The following is a 19843-nucleotide window of genomic DNA, read 5'->3' as shown; positions in this document are numbered from 1 at the left end:
TCACTGCAAGTCCAATGACCATATCTATGATAGCTCACTTTACACAGTTTGATTTGATGTACATGTTAATATATTAGTCTCCTAAGGGAATGAACTAGTTAGTATATTGGTACCTTAATTGGATATGGTATGTGAGTTATAATGATCTCTTATACTATATGTTTAAAGTAATTGTTAACATTGTTTAGTCTGAAGTAGTCTCTCAATCTTTTTCTGAATGCATAAGCTGAGGTTATGATTTGATTTCATTTGGGAGCTTATTGTAGCTGCTTGTCACTAGGTATTCTTCTAATACCTAGCGACACGCTTTTTGGATGTTAACTTCGCTCAGTCCAGTTTTTGGACTGCTTGGCTTTTCGTTGTCCTCAAACGTCTCATGACCACTTTGAAATCGCTTAAACCACTTGTAAACTTGAGTAAGGGATAAGCATTCATCACCGTATGCTTTTTGAAGCATTTGCATTTCTGTAAAACTTTTACCAAGTTTAACACAAAAGTCAATCACAGCTCTCTGTTTGAAACTCATTTTCCAACCATTCATCGAAACACAGTCACTCTTGGCACTATAACTCGGCTTCTAATGAAACAAATGTCATAAACAGTTGACACAACACTAATGAAGGTTGCTGCTTTCGACAACAGAAGATACAACAGGTGGCACCACTAGTTTCTTCTATTTTCGAAAAGCTCAGTTTCTCTTTTTTTTGGACAGAGGGTGTAGAGTATATAATGTATATTCCTCTCCCTCAAGTTTACAACAAGAACTTCTCAATATCAAAACTTTAATGAAATTAAGTGACTTACAACCCTCATCAAATCCAGCAGCTAATTGACTTCTATGTTCCAACACCTAAGGATTTATATCAACAGACTTCAGGGTTCCAATCTGTTATATTTCTGGTATCTCTGAACCCATTGGTAGAATTTTGAAGAAGTATCAGTCTACAAAACAAAAGACAATCTACAAAAGACAAACTGTCACCTCTATCATTAGCTGGTGTTTACCAGATTCCTTGTGAATTTTATTTGACTTACTTTAGGTGAGACAGGCTGTTCTGTGGAAAAAAAGAATGAACATCAATATTACATTGAATATTTAAAACCTCAGAACTCTGATCTGCACAGCATAGTATGGACTAAACATAGTATCTGATGAGAAGATGAAGTTTGTCTTCTCCATAGAAGCAGTTTTAAATATGAATACCTTTTCAAAGAAAGTTGTGAAGCTCTTTTACATCGACCTGAATCAGAACAATTGTTTCTCTTAAAAGTTTGAGAGATTCTCATTTTATGTTAGCATCAAAAATCATTTTAATACTATTTATTAATATATTGATATCTAGCTTGCAGCAACTGTTTTTAATTGGTAAACTGATTGTTGTATGTATGATACCTTGTATTCCTGTTCTTTGATTTGCTTGTTTCTACACACTGATGATGTGCTGTTATTTTCAGTATGAAATATTTGTATTTTCATTAAAATTAATTACCATGGTTATTGTGTAATATGTTGTGTATATGTATTCTTTGTTTCAGTATTAACATTTTAATTCACTTTTTAAAAAAAAGTACAGCATTTTCCTACATAATGCATATTATTGTGAAAGGTCTTTCTGTAGTTGAGTGATGTATTCTTTATCAACAAAAAATTCAATTCATGAAGAAACTTCATGGTTTGAATTTCTTTTGAATGATATCTGTAATGTTACTTATGTAACATTACGTTATAGATATCATTCAAAAGTGGTCTTTATTGGTATATCCTTATTATGATCCATAAACTAAATATGGTTTTGAACACTGTCTTGTATAGTTCAAGTTTAATGTTTTAGCTAATTTCTCTCTTATTCCTTATAAATTTATTCATCTAGCTCCTCACCATACCAGCTTTCCTTATTCTTTTTCCTCTTTCCACATCCACTAAAAATCATGCCTAAGTGTTATTTATTTATTTTTTTTTTTATTGAAATCTCTTTGCTAATCTGAGAGGAATGTTCTCTCTTATTCTATGCAAAGTTATTCAACTAGCTCCTCACCATACACTAGCTTTGCTTATTCTGTTTGTTTTCATATTCATTGTGCTTATCTCTTCACATTTCTAATTTTCCTCAGAGTTCTCATATCTGTGGTCTCTAATCTATGATTAGCTGTTTTACTTGTAACCCATCTTCTGGATGCAAAAGTTAAGATTTGTTTAAACACTGTCTTGTGTATTGTTGGCTTGGTGATTTAACTAATTTCTCTGTTGTTCCATATAAATTTATTCATCTGACTCTCCACAATACCTGCGTTGCTTATTCTCTTTTTTAATTTGCCATCATTACTAAAAATTGTTATATGCTATAGACCTTTTGGTCTCTCATGTGTGTGTGGGAGTGGTATTAAAGTTATTTTATAGGTTGAACATTGAAAATACAGTCAGTTTCCTCATTCCTCATTTTCATAATTTTTTTTAATTACTGATTTTCATACAGAATTTGATATGGCATTTATTGAATTTATTTCATTATTATTTCTTATTTTTTTAATATCAAACCTGCACATGAGCTTTAAACATATAGCAAAACATTGGGAAGATTACTGAAGGTTGTAGACTTAGGAAAAACTGTTTGGAGAAGACTCTTCCAAAGTACAGTAATAGATAGAATAAAAAATGATAGGAAGCTGGATTTGTTGAGTAGCAGTTGCTCATATGTTTTATATGCTTAAGAGAGAGTTGCAGAATGGTAGACCATTTCAGCAGAACTGCATCCATGAAAACACTTACAGAAGAGGCATAAAGCAAAAACAGGAATTGTCTGTGTGTGTGTGTGTGTGTGAGAGAGAGAGAGAGAGAGAGATGCTATAGTGAATCTGTGAGAGATAGGTCATCATTCTTCTGGTATTTAAGCTTATCAGTTGATTGTTATCTAATTATAAATTCCAGCATTTCATCAAAGTTAAACAAACTAGAATCATCATGGGAACCATGTCCGCACGGTTAGCCGAGTGACTATGTGCTTCGTAATCATATACTTGGGAAAGGAGTGTCCTGGGTTTGATTTCCGTCCCTGACGTAAGAAGCTCAAGGATCTTTCTCAGACATAGCCAAGAAAGAATGTAGCCGGTCTTGGGTGTGGAGAGCAGGGATTTTTCCCCCAGTTTAGCTGAGGTTTTTCATTCCGCAAACAGGCAAACCAGTCCTGTGAACACACATGGATACAATCAGGAATACCTAAGACAATCCCTCCAGCCATAGGTCTGAATTGTCAGCTATACTGGTCCTGAGCCTGGATAAAAATGGGGGGAATGAGGTGGTGCCGTATCTCCCCATAAAAGGAGCTCATGGCCGTTGAATCACCAAATGAAATGAATGAAGGGGAACCATACAGTTGTATAGATACATGTACTCAAGCACTACATCAATAAGTGAGATTGAGAAAACCACAGGGAGGCCTACTGTCCTAAATAGTGCCACCTGTTGAGCTGATTGCCTGTGGATGACAGTTTCCCTGATGAGAGGCAGCTTGACAACCACATTTGTTGAGTTTGTTGAGACTAGGTTAGTTTGTGAAAGCTGAAGCAGATTTGAGGAAAAGTGTCTCATATTTATACATGCTTATGATGAGGTAGGGTGGCCTTTGATTGATCCTGTGGTGGGTATCCAAGGCATGGTTTGCTAAACCTGTATGGCCATATCAGTGGAATCGGATGAAGTTTCAATGCTCTGAAGTCCTGAGGTTGGCTGTCCTGCCTTTTTGTCTAAAGTAAGAAAGAATGTAGCTACAGGATCTGGTAGACTTCATGTAAATCCAGAGGTTATAGCTGGTCTTTGTGATAGTGGTTGAGGGATGCTAATTTTTTTTCTGTAGTTTGAAGGTGGTCGCAAGATTGTATTTCTTAAGGAACTTAGCCACCTCTTCAGAAGTGTCCCCCCCCTCCAAACACAGGCTACAATAAATCCATCACCATCCTGTATATTCATGGCACTTCTGAAAAGGCAGCTAAGCTCCTTAAGAAATACAATCTTGTGATCTTCAAACAACACAAGAAATTAGCATCTCTTATCCACTCTTCTAAAGATCATCTACAACCTCTGGATTTACTTTGGGTTTATCAAATACTCTGGATGCAGCCTTTTCTACTTTGGCCAGATGACTCGTGCCTCTGCCAGCACTCACTGTGCTACCATTGCTGCTCCTGAAATCAGAGGTACTGGTATTGAAACGACCCAGTTCTTCCCATTGTGTGCATATGATGAAAGCATGCTCCACTCCTCTCATCTCTTGCCTCCACATTTTTAAATGATGGGAAGTGTACATGCCACAGGTGCAGTATTCTACAAATCTTAATATAATATTATACAAAATGTTGTCTTGAAATTGTAACTGGCTAGGTGACAAAACAAAGGCACTCTGAATGCCATGATCAATAGAAAGCAACTGTGCAATACAGAAAGTAGTATATTGGAAAAGTATTTCAAACTCAAAACTTCCAAATGCAATTAAAATTACAACTAACTCAGGCTAAATTTACAAGTCAATTATGTTTACAGCTCAATTACAACTAACTCAGGTTTAATTTACTCTCCCTGTTTTGGCTTAAACATTGTTCTTTCCCACATTTCTCTTCAACACTTTTTTCCTTAGCCTCTTTCCAGATACACTTGCATAAATTTCCTACAGTTCTCCTATTCAGTTTTATTTCTCTTTTTATATATAGATACTAAGAAAGATCTATTCAAATCATTTAGAATATGACTGTTTGAGCAGACTTTATGAATTATACGCTGCAACCATGTAATTATTATTATTATTGTACGGGCACTTCCCTGAAGTCCGAAGACTAATCACTGGAGACCCAAATTATTCGCACAATCTATCATATCTTTCCTCGAACCCATTAACAGACAAAGCACTTACAACTGACTCTGGCAACCCATTCCACTCATTCACAACTCTCCAAGCAAAAAATCTGATCCACACACTCCTACTAACTGCACTTTTATTCAACTTTTAGAGATAATCCCTTGTTCTGGCCCCTCTAGCCAAGTGTTGAAACATTTCCCTTGCATCAGTCCTATAAAACCATTTAAGCAACTTAATGTTTCTATCATATCCTCTCTTTTTCCCCTATCAACCAACTCGCAATCCACACACCCTCAATCTGTCCACATAAGGAATATTCCACAGACAGCTCTCTATCTTGGTCGCTTGACTCTGAATCTTCTCCACTGCTTCATCATCCCCACGAGACCAGATCTGAGCATCCCCCAGGTGATCAGATATGTCCAAACCTAGATGATATGTCCAGATTTGGACATATCAAAGCCTTAAAATGAGGAATAACAACTTCCTTATCCCTACTTGTTAATGTATTCTTCAATAGCCAAGTAATTTTATGTACTACCTTAGCAATATGTCCTCTAAACTTCAACTCTCTGTCTACCACGACCCCTAAATCTCTAGCTTCATCTATTTCCTAGAGTACAGTTCCATCAATGTGGTGTACAGCTTGTAATCTATTTATCGCAAAATCCATAACTTTACATTTCTCCACATTAAACTGATATCCATTATCTTTTGTCCATACTGACAAGCTATTTCGTCCTGCAAGCTCTCCATATCTCCTTGATTAACTATTACCCAACCTAATTTTACGTCATCAGCAAACAACTAAATATTTGCTTTCAGATTATTTCTTATATCATTTACAAATTAAACAGTAGTGGTCTCAGCACTAAACCTTGCGGCACACCACTAGCCACCTGTTTTAGCCTTGATTCTGCCCTTCCATATACTACTTTTTTGATATCTGTCCAGCAGCCATCTTCTTATCCACATAATCAGTGTCATATGCATCCCCCATTGGCTCTAATATGTATAACAGAGTTCCATGTGGTACTCTGTCAAATGGCTTTGCAGAATCCAGCAGAATCGCCATGTAGCCATTTCCTTTATTATTATTATGTAACACCTCCAGGGAGTCCAAAGACAAAGACTCATCGAGGGAGAGTGCCTGCTTTACAACTCTCTGTCTCCACCAACTTCAATGAACCGCAACTACACCAGCGCTATCTGCTTTTATGGTATGGTGATGGCATTTCTGAACTCCTTCTGAAGAGTTGGCCAGGGAATGGGGGAGGAACTGATTATGAATGTATCTGCCTATGTGAATAGGTCCTACTCACACAGGCAGATATATTCATAAACTCTCCCACCACCACCACCACCACAACCCCTCTCAACAATATGGCATTATTGTTAAGAGGTATCCGTGGCACATCAGAAAAAATAGCCAAGTCCTTAAAAAATGTCAACATCCACACAGCTTTTAAGCCCCACCGTAAACTTGCTATCCTTATCCTTCTACCAAAGATAAGCTCCCTCCTCTCTCAGTGCCTGGAGTTTATAAAGTATCTTATTCCTGCAAGCTGGCTTCGGACAGACAGTAGATCAGCAACCATCTGCATAGAAGAACACAAATCATAAATCTGCAATCATGATTATTGTCAATCTGGTTTGGTAGACCATATTTTGGATACGACCCACAGGATCTGGAAAAAAAAACCATGCTCCACCATAGTAAATTCAAAAAAGGAAGACTATTTTTAGGTGGCGACATTTAGAAATCAACTCAATTTAAATAAATATGGTTGCATAATACTTCCCAAAATTTGGGAATCATTAATTATCAGAGATCCCATCTTACACCCTAGGCCACCTACAAATGCTCATAGAGGACATGCCTAGATAGGACTTTAGAGTCACCCATGTGTTTCACTTATTGTGTTGTATTTGAGTGTGTGTGTTACATTAGTTTTTTTTGTAATCCCTGAAGATATCTCAGTGACTGAGATGAAATATTAGAAGCATTAAAATCAATTTTAATCCTTTCTGAATGCTGTATATATTCCATTAAGCCTCCAACATGATGTCCTCACAGCATTTAAGCCTCAACACACGGATCCTAAGAACCTCTAATTCATCCACCTCTTTTCCCACATTAGTGTCTGTCATATATGTTAAAGCAGTAACCTCATTTGGATGATATACCCTTGCAAAGTGGTCACTCAGTAACTATTTTATCTGCTTCTGTCACCTCGTGACTATCATCACTCATTAAGGTTAATCTTTCATAGTCATTCTTTCTCTTACTTGCCATGTAATGAAAGAACTCTTTGGATTTCCTTTGGCCTGCTCGGCTAGATTCTTCTAGTAATCTGATTTTGCCTTCCTTACCATGATGGTCACCTTTCTTGCCTGAGCCTCGTACTGTCCTCAGCATTTTCTTCGTCTGCAGCTCACACTTAATGATATTACTCAACCATCTAACTTCTAACTGATTAACTCTCCTTACCTTAGGTATACAATTTAATATTGCTTCCTCTAGATGACCCTTAACTATCTTCCATACACTAACATCCTTAGCCTGCTGTGTTTTATGCCATGGTACAGATTTAAGCTTCCTCCTAAGCTTGTCATTATCACCTGTCTTGTAGTTCGACATATACCCCACTTCCTGACAGAATATTCCTCATTTAAAAATCTCCCAAATCAAGTTGAATGGCACTTGCTTTCACCAATCAGAGTCAAGGTGGATGCTTGGTTATGGATAGTTCTTCTGATCCTATGATCAAGTTCAATACTCTCACTTCCCCTTCCATAATGTGCTACCTCAAGTAATTATCTCTCATTGTGTGTATAAATTCCATTTTCTTCCTACCATGCAGTCTTTCTTCCTTCTAGTCTATATCTCCATAGTTGAAGTCCCCCATAATAATCACTCGACCTGTAGTCATTGTACTAATTTGCCGATGCATGTCTTTCAGATCATCCATGGAATTCCCTGGCCTATAGCAACAACCAAACTATATATTTTGTCTTACTCGCCTTGACCTTGTCTGCATCAAATGAACAACCACCCTCCTGCCTATCTCCCATTCTTTTTGGATGCAATTCATCTGCTATCATTGTTCTCTTCCTCCTCCCCCCATCCTATCTTCCCTGAAAGTACTAAACTCTTCACATTTTATCCCTGTAACTACATTTCTGCTGTTAACTTTTGGCAAGGTTGCACTAACCAATGTCAAAAACTCCTGCTTTTCTGCATTTCTGATAACTTTTTTGCTACCATATCATTCTCTCACTGAGTATCTCATTTCATAATTTTTTGAAATTAATTACTCTGGACATTAGTTTTATGTCACTTTTATCTTTTCTGATCTCTTCTGTGGTATTTTTTCCTCATTTTTTTAGCCTTTGTTTATAAAAGACCTGAATATTTTGGCTTCTATTATTCTTCTCAAAGTCATAACCATATTTCTGATATATGTCCTCAGGGGTTTTGTGTACAGGATATTATGATAGTACAACATGAAAAAGTAAGGTCATTACTAATTTCCAATCAACAGTTCTTGTTCATATTAATCTGTTATTCTGTTATCTTTCAATATTCCAGTATTATCAGATCTTATATTTCTATCTTGCAAGGCACATCTTACTGTATCAATTCACCTGGACCTTGGCCTTCCTCTGGGTCTTTTTTTTTTTTTTTTGCTATTGTGGCAAAAACATCATTTTGCTCGCTTATCCTTTCCCATTCTGTTTACATGACCATATTACCCAAGATTAGCTCTGCTAACACATTCCTGAATGCTAAACATAAACTTCTTTCCTAATATCCTCATTTGTAATATGATACTGCCATCAATGCCATCTGTTTACTATCCTAATCTTTCTCAGGATTTATATCTGTGACTTCCAGTCTTTTGATCAAGTGTTTTATATTTATAATCCAGCTCTCTGATCCATATGTTAAATTTGGTTTGAATGCTATCTTTTATACAGCTGATTTAGAATTTTCATTAATTTCTCTCTTATTCCATATAAATTTATTCAGTTAACTTCCTGCCATACCAGCTTTGCTAATTTTATTTCTGTATGTCATTCTGTATGCCATTTTCAACTGATTTACAACTCAAATATAGACAGACTATGTATTGCCTTATATAATGTCCCATTTATACTATATAACTGTAGCATTTCAAATAGCTTTTCTCTTGGTACCTTTTCCAGATCTATAAAACTTAAATGCAGATCATTGTTATAATATTCCCATGATTTCTCAACTATTTGTCTTAAAGTGAAAATTTGATTATCACAACCTCTTTTAACCTGAACACAGTTTTTTCTTTTCCCAGCTTTCCTTCCATAATTTTTTAACTTTTTCTCAATTACTAGGAATACTTATTAGAGAAATTCCTCTGTAGTTCTAACATCAAGTTCTATTTCTCTTTTAATAGGTAGATATTATGAGATCTCTACTCCAATCATCTGGAATTTGACCCTCCTAACAGGCCTTCTGAATGATGCTGTGTAGCCACTGTAAAACTTTTATACTCCCATATTTGAGCATTTCTGGTTGATTATTATCTATCCCAAGCTGCCTTTCCATATTTCAAGTTGTTGGCTGTTTAAGTATTGATATACTTGATTGCATTCCTATTGTATGTTACCACTGTGTTGTTACTGCTTGTTTCATTTAGCAGTTTTTCAAACTAATTGTTCCAGACATCTAGAATATTTTTAAATTCAGTTATGTGATGTTTGTTAACTTTGATTCCTTTTACAGTACTCTTTCCTCCATTTCTGACTTTTTCAATAGTCTCTAGAAATTTTACCACCTTCCTGTTATGTATTTTCTCTGTTCTTTTATGTCTTTTGTTTAGCAAGTTTTACGTAATGTTTTGCTTTCTTACATTTTTGTCAGTATTCTTTCAGAACTCAAGCTGGTTTACCAGGACCTTTCGATACGTTTTCTTCTTTCCCTTGACTGTCTCTTTAATTTCCCTAGTCCACCATAGAGTTCTTATTTTTCTGTCCTGGCTGAGAACTTCACCAAATGCCCCCCCCCCCCTCCCACTCTGGCTAAATCATTCAATGTTTTTTTCAGGGTTAGCCACTGAAACTCCAAGATTTCATTCTTTCATTTCAAACCCTTTCATTTTTTACTGAATAATGTTTGTGCATATGAATCTACAGTTCACCTGAAAGCTGCTCAACTTAGATTTGTTGTAAAATTGTCTTAACACACCCTTTCAATATGATATTCAAATTTATCTTACTCATGACCAAATAATAATCACTTCAGAATTCAAATCCTCTATATACTCTTGTGTCCTGAACTAGCATGAAGATGTTGCTATCATCAAAATCAGTCTCGACTTTTCTTATATCTTACATCTTCTCTCCATGTGAATTTGTGCATGTCTTTATGTTGGAATATGGTGAAGTAATAACTAGTCCATATCCTGAACAGAAACCCAATAGTTACCATTATTATTAACTTTGCTCTTTTATCCAAATTTTCTCAAAATAATTTTTGTATGTCTGGTGATCATTTCTCACTTTACTGTTTAGATCTCCAACAAGGGCCACCTTTTCCAGTAGAAGCACCTTCTCGTAACCATAGATGCAAACAAGTCTCGTTGCCCAGTTCCCCATTCTGTTTGTCCATGCCACTCTACTTTTTGCTGCATGCTATTTAAGATTATCCTTATATTTGCTGTTGAATACTATAGCTAACTCCTCCTTTTTCCCTTATCTTCATTGCCTGAATATAACATCTCGTATTTGTTGCTCTGAAAAAATTTCACCTGTTGTGAGAGGCATAACCGAAACAAAGAAGATAACTTTGTTTTGGTTATGCCTCTCATCTCAATCTGGTACTTATAGTTCATTTGCTATTTCCATTTCTTTTCCATTGATGCTTATGTTGATGATGCCATTCTTGAACTCTGCTGTTATTGAGTTGAGATTTGTTCCAGATTTGAGTGTAACTAGTATAGCCACACTCAAAACTAGTGTGATGATGTGTTTGCTATTTCATATCGTGGCCTTGACATATTACCTACATTTTTGATGAATTTAGATTATTAGAAACATGTAGGCATATGAATTAATAATAATGATTTATTAATGCAAATATTTCAGCTTGAAAGTAACAGGACATCAAGCAAATTCACAAGGTCGAGCGCAAAATTGGATTATTGTTCCCTTTCACATATGAGCCATGTGCCAACACACACACACACATCCAACATATGTTAAATAAAATACAAAAAATATTTCAATAAATAAAAAACATAATACTTAAATTACGGAAAAAAAAAAGAGGGAGGTACTGCTTGTCATTTATCAGGAGGAAACTTCAAAATTTTTGGTAGACAGTCATTCCATTCCAGTTTAAGTTTGGGCAGTGTAAAAGTGCTTCTACACTTTCCTTGAGCAACCACTTAAATTTAAAATGACACCAGTGTATCAAGCATGTATTGGACCAGAGGATATTGTGATCAGTGTCCACTTCATTCTGTGCCAGGCTAGAATTTTTAGGCTTATTGTTGGTGGTGTATGACTAGTGTTCCTGTAGTCATTTTATAACAGAACATTCTCTGTTTCCAAAGTAAGAGCAGAGGCAATCATATTAGACGTGCTAAATACCAGGGAGGGAGAGAAGGGCATGTTTATCTTTTGAAGGGTAACCAGGAGGCAGTATTGTAAACAGGAAAGTATGCGAAACTAAATTGTATCTTTTAATGATATTTAAAATTAATTCAGAAATTCTGTGATGTATGGGATTTGGTCTCACTCTACAGGGTCGAGGTTCCTACGGACAAGCTTGCAAGTGTATGCATTTATCTTCTTTTATGTGAAGTTGTTGTGTACCATGATGAATTGGATGATGTCAGGTTCTAGTGGGAAATCCTTGGAGTTAGAGCAGATAACATGCTCTCTATTAACGATAAGGATCTGATGATGCCCATTCTACATTTATATCTAGATTTCCTTCTTAACATTGAAAGGAACTTATCCGCCCTGTCAAGTGATGATGCTAATAAACTCTGGCTAGAATTTTTGTCTGCTACTGGCCAAACTGTCCCCCCCAACCTTGTGTTCAGCGTAATCAAGGCTTTAAAAGTAGATAAAAAAAGCTGCAGTGGTCAGAGACACTCCTGAGTATATTAGTAAAATTTCCCTTCTTTTATAAGATACAACTACTTACCAAGAGATTGATCAAAACCTTACTAATAGCCAAATCAACAACTGAATTCTCTACTCAATAAAGTGACCTGCTGGGAGGAGGACATCATAAAAAAAACTGAAGATCCATTTTGGAAGAATCCTCTCATTTCTATGGCCTACTACAAATCTACAGAGAACAAGTTCCTCTCAGACCTGTAGCCTACTGTATTGATTCTCCTTCCGACCATCTATTCAGATTCGTATATTGTTTCTTAAGTACTACTGTAGGCCACTTGTGAACTTTCATAAAAAAATTCATCACAATTTCTGTCAAAAATTAAAAACCTCTCCTTAGAGGCTATTGACATCATGGTCAGTTTTGATATTCAGTTCTTATTTACTAGTATACTTCTTGCTGATACTTTCCAGTTGTTATCATAGGAGTAGAGAGTGGTTTATGTAGAGCTTTTGCCACCCAGGGTGGTCCCTGAATTTTCTGCCCTCTCAATACACACCAAAAATACTACAAAATGTCAAATCGACATATAGGAAAATAAATTAAAACACTATGTTTATTTTTGAAGTAAAACTTTAATTTCAACATTCTAAAATGTTATTTTTCTTGCTTTTCTGTTTTGTCAATGACATTGTCGAAGTGTATTTCATAATAATGTAGGTAATTCTTAATCTATTTTATTTAGAAAAACTCCTCTCACAATTAGCAACACCTACAGCAATTGTGAGGAAAATTCACAGTAGTATTACAATATTTGGAAAGGAGTTCTCGAGACTATTTTAGAATTAACTGCAAAAGTTCAAAAAAGTTCAAAGCTGCCTGGGGCAGACCGCCCCCTCCACCCCTCCCTAGCTACGCCTCTGAGTTCTCTCCAGACATAGTCGAACTGTTCAACTTTGTCATACACTCAGACTGTTTCATCCCTAGAAACAAACTCTACAAACAGATCGATGGTACTGCTATGGAGAAGACCGTTTTCCTGACTTGCCTTGGAACATCTTGAAGACTCATCCTTCTCAATACAACTTCAGCCTTCTTTCTGGGTAATTTCTGTGGATGATGTTTTTGCCATTTGGTCTGAATCTGAAGCATCTGTACCTGCCTTCATAACAAAGATTAACAGCCTGCACCTGCTTCGACTTCACCATGGAAAAAGAATGAAAATTTAGTCTTCGTAGACATCCTCATCTAGAATACTGACATCTGTTCATTGGAAACCCACAATCATAGGCTGTTACATAGAAGACTTAGCCCCATTCATTTAAAAAAATGGACAAAATCAAATCCCTACTTATTAGAGCATGTTATTTTCTCCATTGCCAAGAATCTTCAACTAGAACTTATACCATCCAATGTATCATGCTACAGAACGCCTTCACCTCAAAAGTGAAAAATGCATCTGCGACACTTACAAGCTTATCCCTAGGAACTCAGATCCTGTATGGTAAGTTTTAATTCTGTACATCACAGATTCTCTGAATCAGTTTCAGAGATACAATTTAGTTCCCACATACTTTCTGGTTTACAATATTGTCTCCTGATTACTCTTCAAAAGATAAACAGCCACTCTCTTCCACCATGGTATTTACCAGGTCTAATGTGATTTCCTCTTCTCTTACTTTGGACAAACAGGACATTCTGTTCAAAAACAACTGCAAGAAAACCAGTCATACATCACCAACAATAAGCCTACAAATAATTCTCATGCCCCCTATTCATAGTAAATTTCTTCCAGTTTCACATATCCAGTGTATTTCTAAAAAGATATTGATGATTTCATATATTCTGATGTGACTCAGCACGATACAACATAAATACAATCTTCACACCACTGTTAAACCACACATCTAACTAATATCCACCTGTGCTGTTCAGCTGTGGATAAACTCCATTTTTTGGCATACTTGTTTGCATTAAAGGGCTTGCTTCACATATCCAGTGTATCTCTAAAAAGATATCGATGATTTCATATATTCTGATGTGACTCAGTGCAATACGACATAAATACAATCTTCACACCACTGTTAAACCACACATCTAACTAATATCCACCTGTGCTTTTCAGCTGTAAATAAACTCCATTCTTTGGCATACTTGTTTGCATTAAAGGACTTGCTTCACATATCCAGTGTGTCTCTAAAAAGATATCGATGATTTCATATATTCTGATGTGACTCAGTACAATACGACATAAATACAATCTTCACACCACTGTTAAACCACACATCTAACTAGTATCCACCTGTGCTGTTCAACTGTGGATAAACTCCATTCTTTGGCATACTTGTTTGCATTAAAGGGCTTTCAAATTGACCTTAATTTGGGTAAATAAGGAGGTATGTTAACTTGTGCCTTGAAAAGGAAAATAAGGAAATAAATAAAAATATTCTACCACCATTAAGGCAAAGTATGATTTCAGATTGTAATATCCCTTTTCATAGAAGGTTAATTGAAAGAAAACAACAATCTTAATAGAAACTGTTACAAATCTGAAAGACTGTTTTTAGTCAGCAGCATTGAAGGACTTGGGAAACTAATTTTCAGTTTTTCAAGATTTTCAGTTTAAAGGCATAAGCTGTGTCTTCCAGATAAACTTTGTTTCTTGTGTATTCTGGTTCAGCTTTACTTATTACTGAATAAACTTAATAATCACATATTGTTGAATGAATAATATTTATTAGAAACTTACAAATATGAAAGACTAATTTTAGAATCAGCAGCAGCAGTGAAGAACTTCTGGTTTCAGCAAGCATTGTTCCATAGTAATCCATACTTTAATGAACTGCAATTTTAAGATCTGATCTCTATCTTAAAAGCATAGGTTATTTCTTCCATGCTAGAACTTTGGTTATTGTGTATTCTGATATAGTTTCACTTATTACAATGTATACTTTGTTGTAGTGTCCCTGCGAGAATGATGATTCTCGCAGGGACACTACAGATCTGCCTCTATTCGGCTAGAAGAACACACCAATCTTATATTGAATACTTTAAACCTGAAAAGTTTGGACTTGCAGAACATGCCATCTTCACTAGACATAGAGTTCATTGGAGAAAGACGAGAGTCCTTCACAAAAGTTGGTTTCTCATGGAAAGCCTTTATAAAGAAATATGTGAAACTTTACTTCATTCTCTTAACTTAAACAGATCTGACAGCTTACGTCTATCCTCTTTATGGCAGATATAGTACTTTATCAATCAGGTAATCTTTCCTAACTTTATTGTATTTATTATTTTTTTTTTTTGTTAGGAAATTTATTGACCTTTTTAGTTATCTTACACCAGCTACTTAGGTGGTGCTTTTTGGAATTGTCAGTTATTGTTTAATTTGAGCTTAAAATGTACTGAAGATGGCAAAAATTATACTATTAAATAATCTTTGTATGTGAGTTTTCCATTATTAATTTTGTATTGATATGTCTACTCACGGTATACCTCTTTTAAAACTTAGAGAATGATGATATTCAGTCTGTATCTTCCCTTCTGCTGAGTGAAGACCTCTTTCATTGTGGGAGAGTTGGGTCTACATCTCTCATCCAGTCCATATTGGGCAAATGTGTGTATTTGTATGAATGAATGTATGAAGGTAAAAGACAGTGACAAACATCCATGCCCTGGGCAGGATTCAAATTTAGTTCAAATTTAGTTGAATACTGTCTAGGGTTCTAACCACTCTACCAACCAAGCCAGCTCTATAAGCATACTGGTTTGAATCCAGTGAAATATCAGTAGGCTTAATAAATTGTTAATAAATTTATTTTGTTTCTTCTGTGGTATTGTTAATGCTGTTAAAAGGCTAACAGGGAAAAAAAAAAAAAAAAAAAAAAAAAAACCCATTCTACTTGCAGGTACGGCTAGCTAACCAAGTTAATTTTTTTACTTTATGGATGATCAGATGATTATCATATTTAATGCAAGAATTCAAAATTATATCCCTCTGATTATTCATGGAGTTAGAATTTCTTATTTCCTCATTTGTTTTGCAAGATGTATACATGTGTGCAGGTGCCAAAAGTACAACAGCATGTAGCAAACTAGCAAATAGCAATAGCCTATGGATGTCTTCTTTCACTAAAAACAGGATAAAAATCCTAATTACTGATTATTGAAAGAGGTACAGTACAGTAGATTCTATTTTGGATTCCTCTGGAGGAGACTGAAACTGTTTCTTTAAAAAAATGTTTTTAATTATAAACATTTACATATGAATGTGTTATAAAGGATTTTTTTTGCTCTCTAAATTTTCATTTGTAAGTTATATATTTTTAGGGTCATGGATGTTTGGAAATGCCATCAGGAACAGGGAAGACTGTATCTCTTTTGTCGCTTATATTAGCATATCAGAGGGTATGTACATTTTTATTAATATATTTAGATTAATGCTCCATCTCCATTTTTTGATTGCCAGTTATTGTTCACTATTGTTATTACTGTTAAATGAGAGATTCTGTTTTTCTGATAATTTTCCCACTCTTAACCAATTTTTATTTGCATTTTCATTTACATTAATTGTTGCATATCATCATTTACTTATTCTGCATAGGTTTTTGGCTATGAGGCATAAGGGTCAAAGCTATATAACTGAGAGGAGACCTCTACATAGCCTTTAAAGGAATGCAGAGAACCAACCAGAGCTTCTGACCTAATGTCCAATCCTCACCTTCTGGTGGTGCACTGTGTTAGGTATGGATACTGAACGAAAGAGAATGGGCTGCCAATTTGGGATTTAGCCAACCAAATTGTATTCTTATTGGCTTAAACCACAATTTAAAATTATAGTACAACATGACAGGATTTCCTGCTGGCTGGTGCATCACCCAATTACACAAGGACATCATTGTTTTCACAAGGGGAACCAGGGTGAACAGAGAAAAGCCAGTTACTGGAACAAATCCTGAGACACATCCCAACTCAACATCACTAGAGTTCAAGATCGGTATTATCAACATAAGAAGCTTGAATGGCAAAGAAATGGAGTTAGCTGAAGAATTGGATAAGTACCAGATCGACTGAAACAAAAAAGACAAAAACTGGTGAGCTCTTTATGAGCATTAAATACAAAATGTCATGTTCAGGCAATAACAATTAGGAAAAAAAGGAGTAGCTATAGTATTCAATGGCAGGCAATATCAAGTAGAGTGATGTGGGCAAATATCAGAATGGAGAACTGGACAATGAGACTTATTTGTGCCTATGGTCCCACAGAAGGTTCTACTAAGGTAGAAGTGAAGGAATGTTTTGAGGCTTTAGAGAAAGCAACAGACATAGTGAAAAAGGAAAAGTTGGTCCTTGTTGGGGGATCTAAATAGCAGAGTAGGAAATGATTGTCAGACTTACAAAAATATTTTGGGAAAATTTGGAGAAAGGAGCAAAGCTAATAATAATGGCAAATACTTGTTGAATTTCTGCTCAGGACATGGACTGGTTATTACTAACACCATGTTCCAACATAAAAATGTGCCCAAATTCACATGGAGAGAAGAGGCAAGGAATAAGAAAGGTCTCATTGACTAGTTATTGTTCATAGTGATGTTTTTCTCCTTGGTGCAGGACACTAGAGTGTACAGAGGATTTGAAATTGGAAATGATCACCATTTAGTCTTGAGCACGATAAAATTAATTTCACATTGAAAAGAAGAACATGTAAGAAAGTTTTAAAGTGAATAAAAGTTGAACAGCTCTCAGATGAGAACTGGACTAAAATACACAAACATTATTCAAGAAAAAAATTAAAGAGTTTGAGAACTGGAATTAAAGAATTAAAGAGTTTGGAACCGAACCTTGGAGATTCAGTGGCAAGCTCTGAAGGAAACATTGATTAAATCAATGAGAGAGGCATGTAGTGAGGTTGCATGCAAGGATAGAAAAATAAAAACTCCATGAAGTTAAAGAGCCAGTGAAGGAAAAGAAGAAAGCATATCAAAAGTTCCTGGTGAATAAGTCAGCTTGTGCTCTTAGAGAATACAGAGACAAATGTAAGAAAGCAAAACAGTGTGTAAAACTAGCTAAACAAAAGTCTTGGGAAGACATCGGTCAGAGCATAGAAAATAAATACCAGGATGGTGGCAAGATATTCTGGAGGCTGTTGAAAATGCTCAGAAATGGAAGAAAGAGTGTAAAAGAAATTAAAGATGATGAATGTGACATGAAAACTGAAGAAGATCCTTGATGTATGGAGTAATTACTTAAAAAAATTTTAAATGAAACAATCAGTGACAGCACAGTGATAAAAAATACTCAACAGGCATGCAAACAGGAATATCCATACTTGAAGTAAAAAAAAAGCCATCAACAGCCTGAAATGTGGAAAGGCAGTTGGAGTAGATGATATTTGACCAGAAATGCTCAAGTATGAAAGTATAAAAGTCTTACAGTGGCTGCACTGCATAGTTCAGAAGGCCTGGACAGAGGGACGAATTCCAGGTGATTGGAGTAGAGCTCTCATAGTACCCATATACAAAAAGGGAAATAAAACTGAATGTGACAATTACAGAGGTATTTCCCTTTTTGGTAATATTTATGCAAGTAATACTTGAGAAACAGTTGAGAAGGATTGTTGATGGGAAGCTTGGTGAAGAACAATGTGGATTCAGGCCAAACAGAGGCTGTCAGGATCATATTTTCACTTTTCGACAAATAGTTGAGAAATCATGATAATATAACAAAGATATGTAGATCTGGAAAAGGCATATCACAAATTGATAAGAGAAAAGCTATTCAAAATGCTACAGGTATATGATGTCAGTGGGACATTATATCAAGCATTACTTAACCTTTCTTGGAGTTTTAAGTCAGCAGTTAGAATTCAAGGAAGTACAGGAAGATGGTTTAATGTTCAATCCGGTGTCAGACAAGGATGTACATTGTTAGGTAATATCTTAATTAAAGCTGAACAGGACCCTTGTCCTAATATTTTTCGACGTTTAGATAATGTTTTATTTAAAGCCGCTTCCAAGTCTTCAAGATCTCCAAATAGGTTCATGAACTTTAATTAAGATATTACCTAACAATGAAGATCTGTATTCAGCACATGATACTTGGACTACTTATAGTATGATGTTATGGATTTTAAAGAAATATAGTATGTACATTATTCCCCCCTCTCTTGCTCATTATTTGTATGGATCATATTATGAAGAAAAGTGGTATTAAATCTGCTATCAAAATTTAAGATGTTAATTTCAGCTCTTTGCTTTATGCGGATGATGTTATACTTCTAAATAAATCCAATACAAGTTTGCAAGATTCCCTGATTAAATTGAACAAGTGCTGTAATAGATTTGGTATGAATGCCAACAATAACAAGAGAAAGACAATAAAAATAGGCATCAGCTACCTTGGCACAATTTTTAAATGGTAAATTAAATATGGAAATAGACAACAGAATCAACAAAGCTGATATGGTTGGAAGTCAACTGAATAAATTTATATGGAATAAGAGAGAAATTAGTCAAAACACTAAATTACCTGTATACAAGACAGTGTTCAAACCAGTTTTAACTTATGGATCTGAGAGCTGGGTTAGAAGTAAAACACTCGACCAAAGACTAGAGACCACAGATATGAGAGTCCTGAGAAAGATTAGTGGGTGTGAACAGATGGAATCAATGGAAATATCATATTAAATAAGGATATTAGGAAAGAACTTGACATCGTTAACATCCAGGAACGTGTTAGCAGAGCTAATCTCAGGTGGTGTTTTCTGCCAGGTTGGCAGGAAAAAAGACCCAGAGGAAGACCAAGATATAGATGGATTGATACAGTGAAAATGACTTAGAAGACAGAAATATAAGATCTGATAATGTTGGAGTCTGGACAGGTAACA

The 19843-nt window shown here is 35.4% G+C and overlaps 1 protein-coding gene across 3 annotated transcripts in view; it reads left to right on the top strand.

Moving 5' to 3' along the window:
* Xpd (general transcription and DNA repair factor IIH helicase subunit Xpd) overlaps positions 1–19843 on the top strand; it is a 475287-nt gene that overhangs the window by 20866 nt on the left and 434578 nt on the right. For all 3 annotated transcript variants that reach the window (XM_090399654.1, XM_090399651.1, XM_090399652.1), the window contains exon 3: positions 16288–16365. In XM_090399654.1, the coding sequence (XP_090255780.1) occupies positions 16288–16365 (78 nt within the window). The remainder of the gene's footprint in view (positions 1–16287; positions 16366–19843) is intronic.

Source organism: Typopeltis vanoorti, chromosome 10, assembly GCF_054136105.1.
Source record: "Typopeltis vanoorti isolate ZY-2024b chromosome 10, IOZ_Tvanoo_1.0, whole genome shotgun sequence".
Classification (NCBI taxonomy): Eukaryota; Metazoa; Arthropoda; class Arachnida; order Uropygi; family Thelyphonidae; genus Typopeltis; species Typopeltis vanoorti.
Note: the sequence above shows the minus strand (reverse complement) of the source record. Positions and strands in the feature narration are given on the sequence as shown.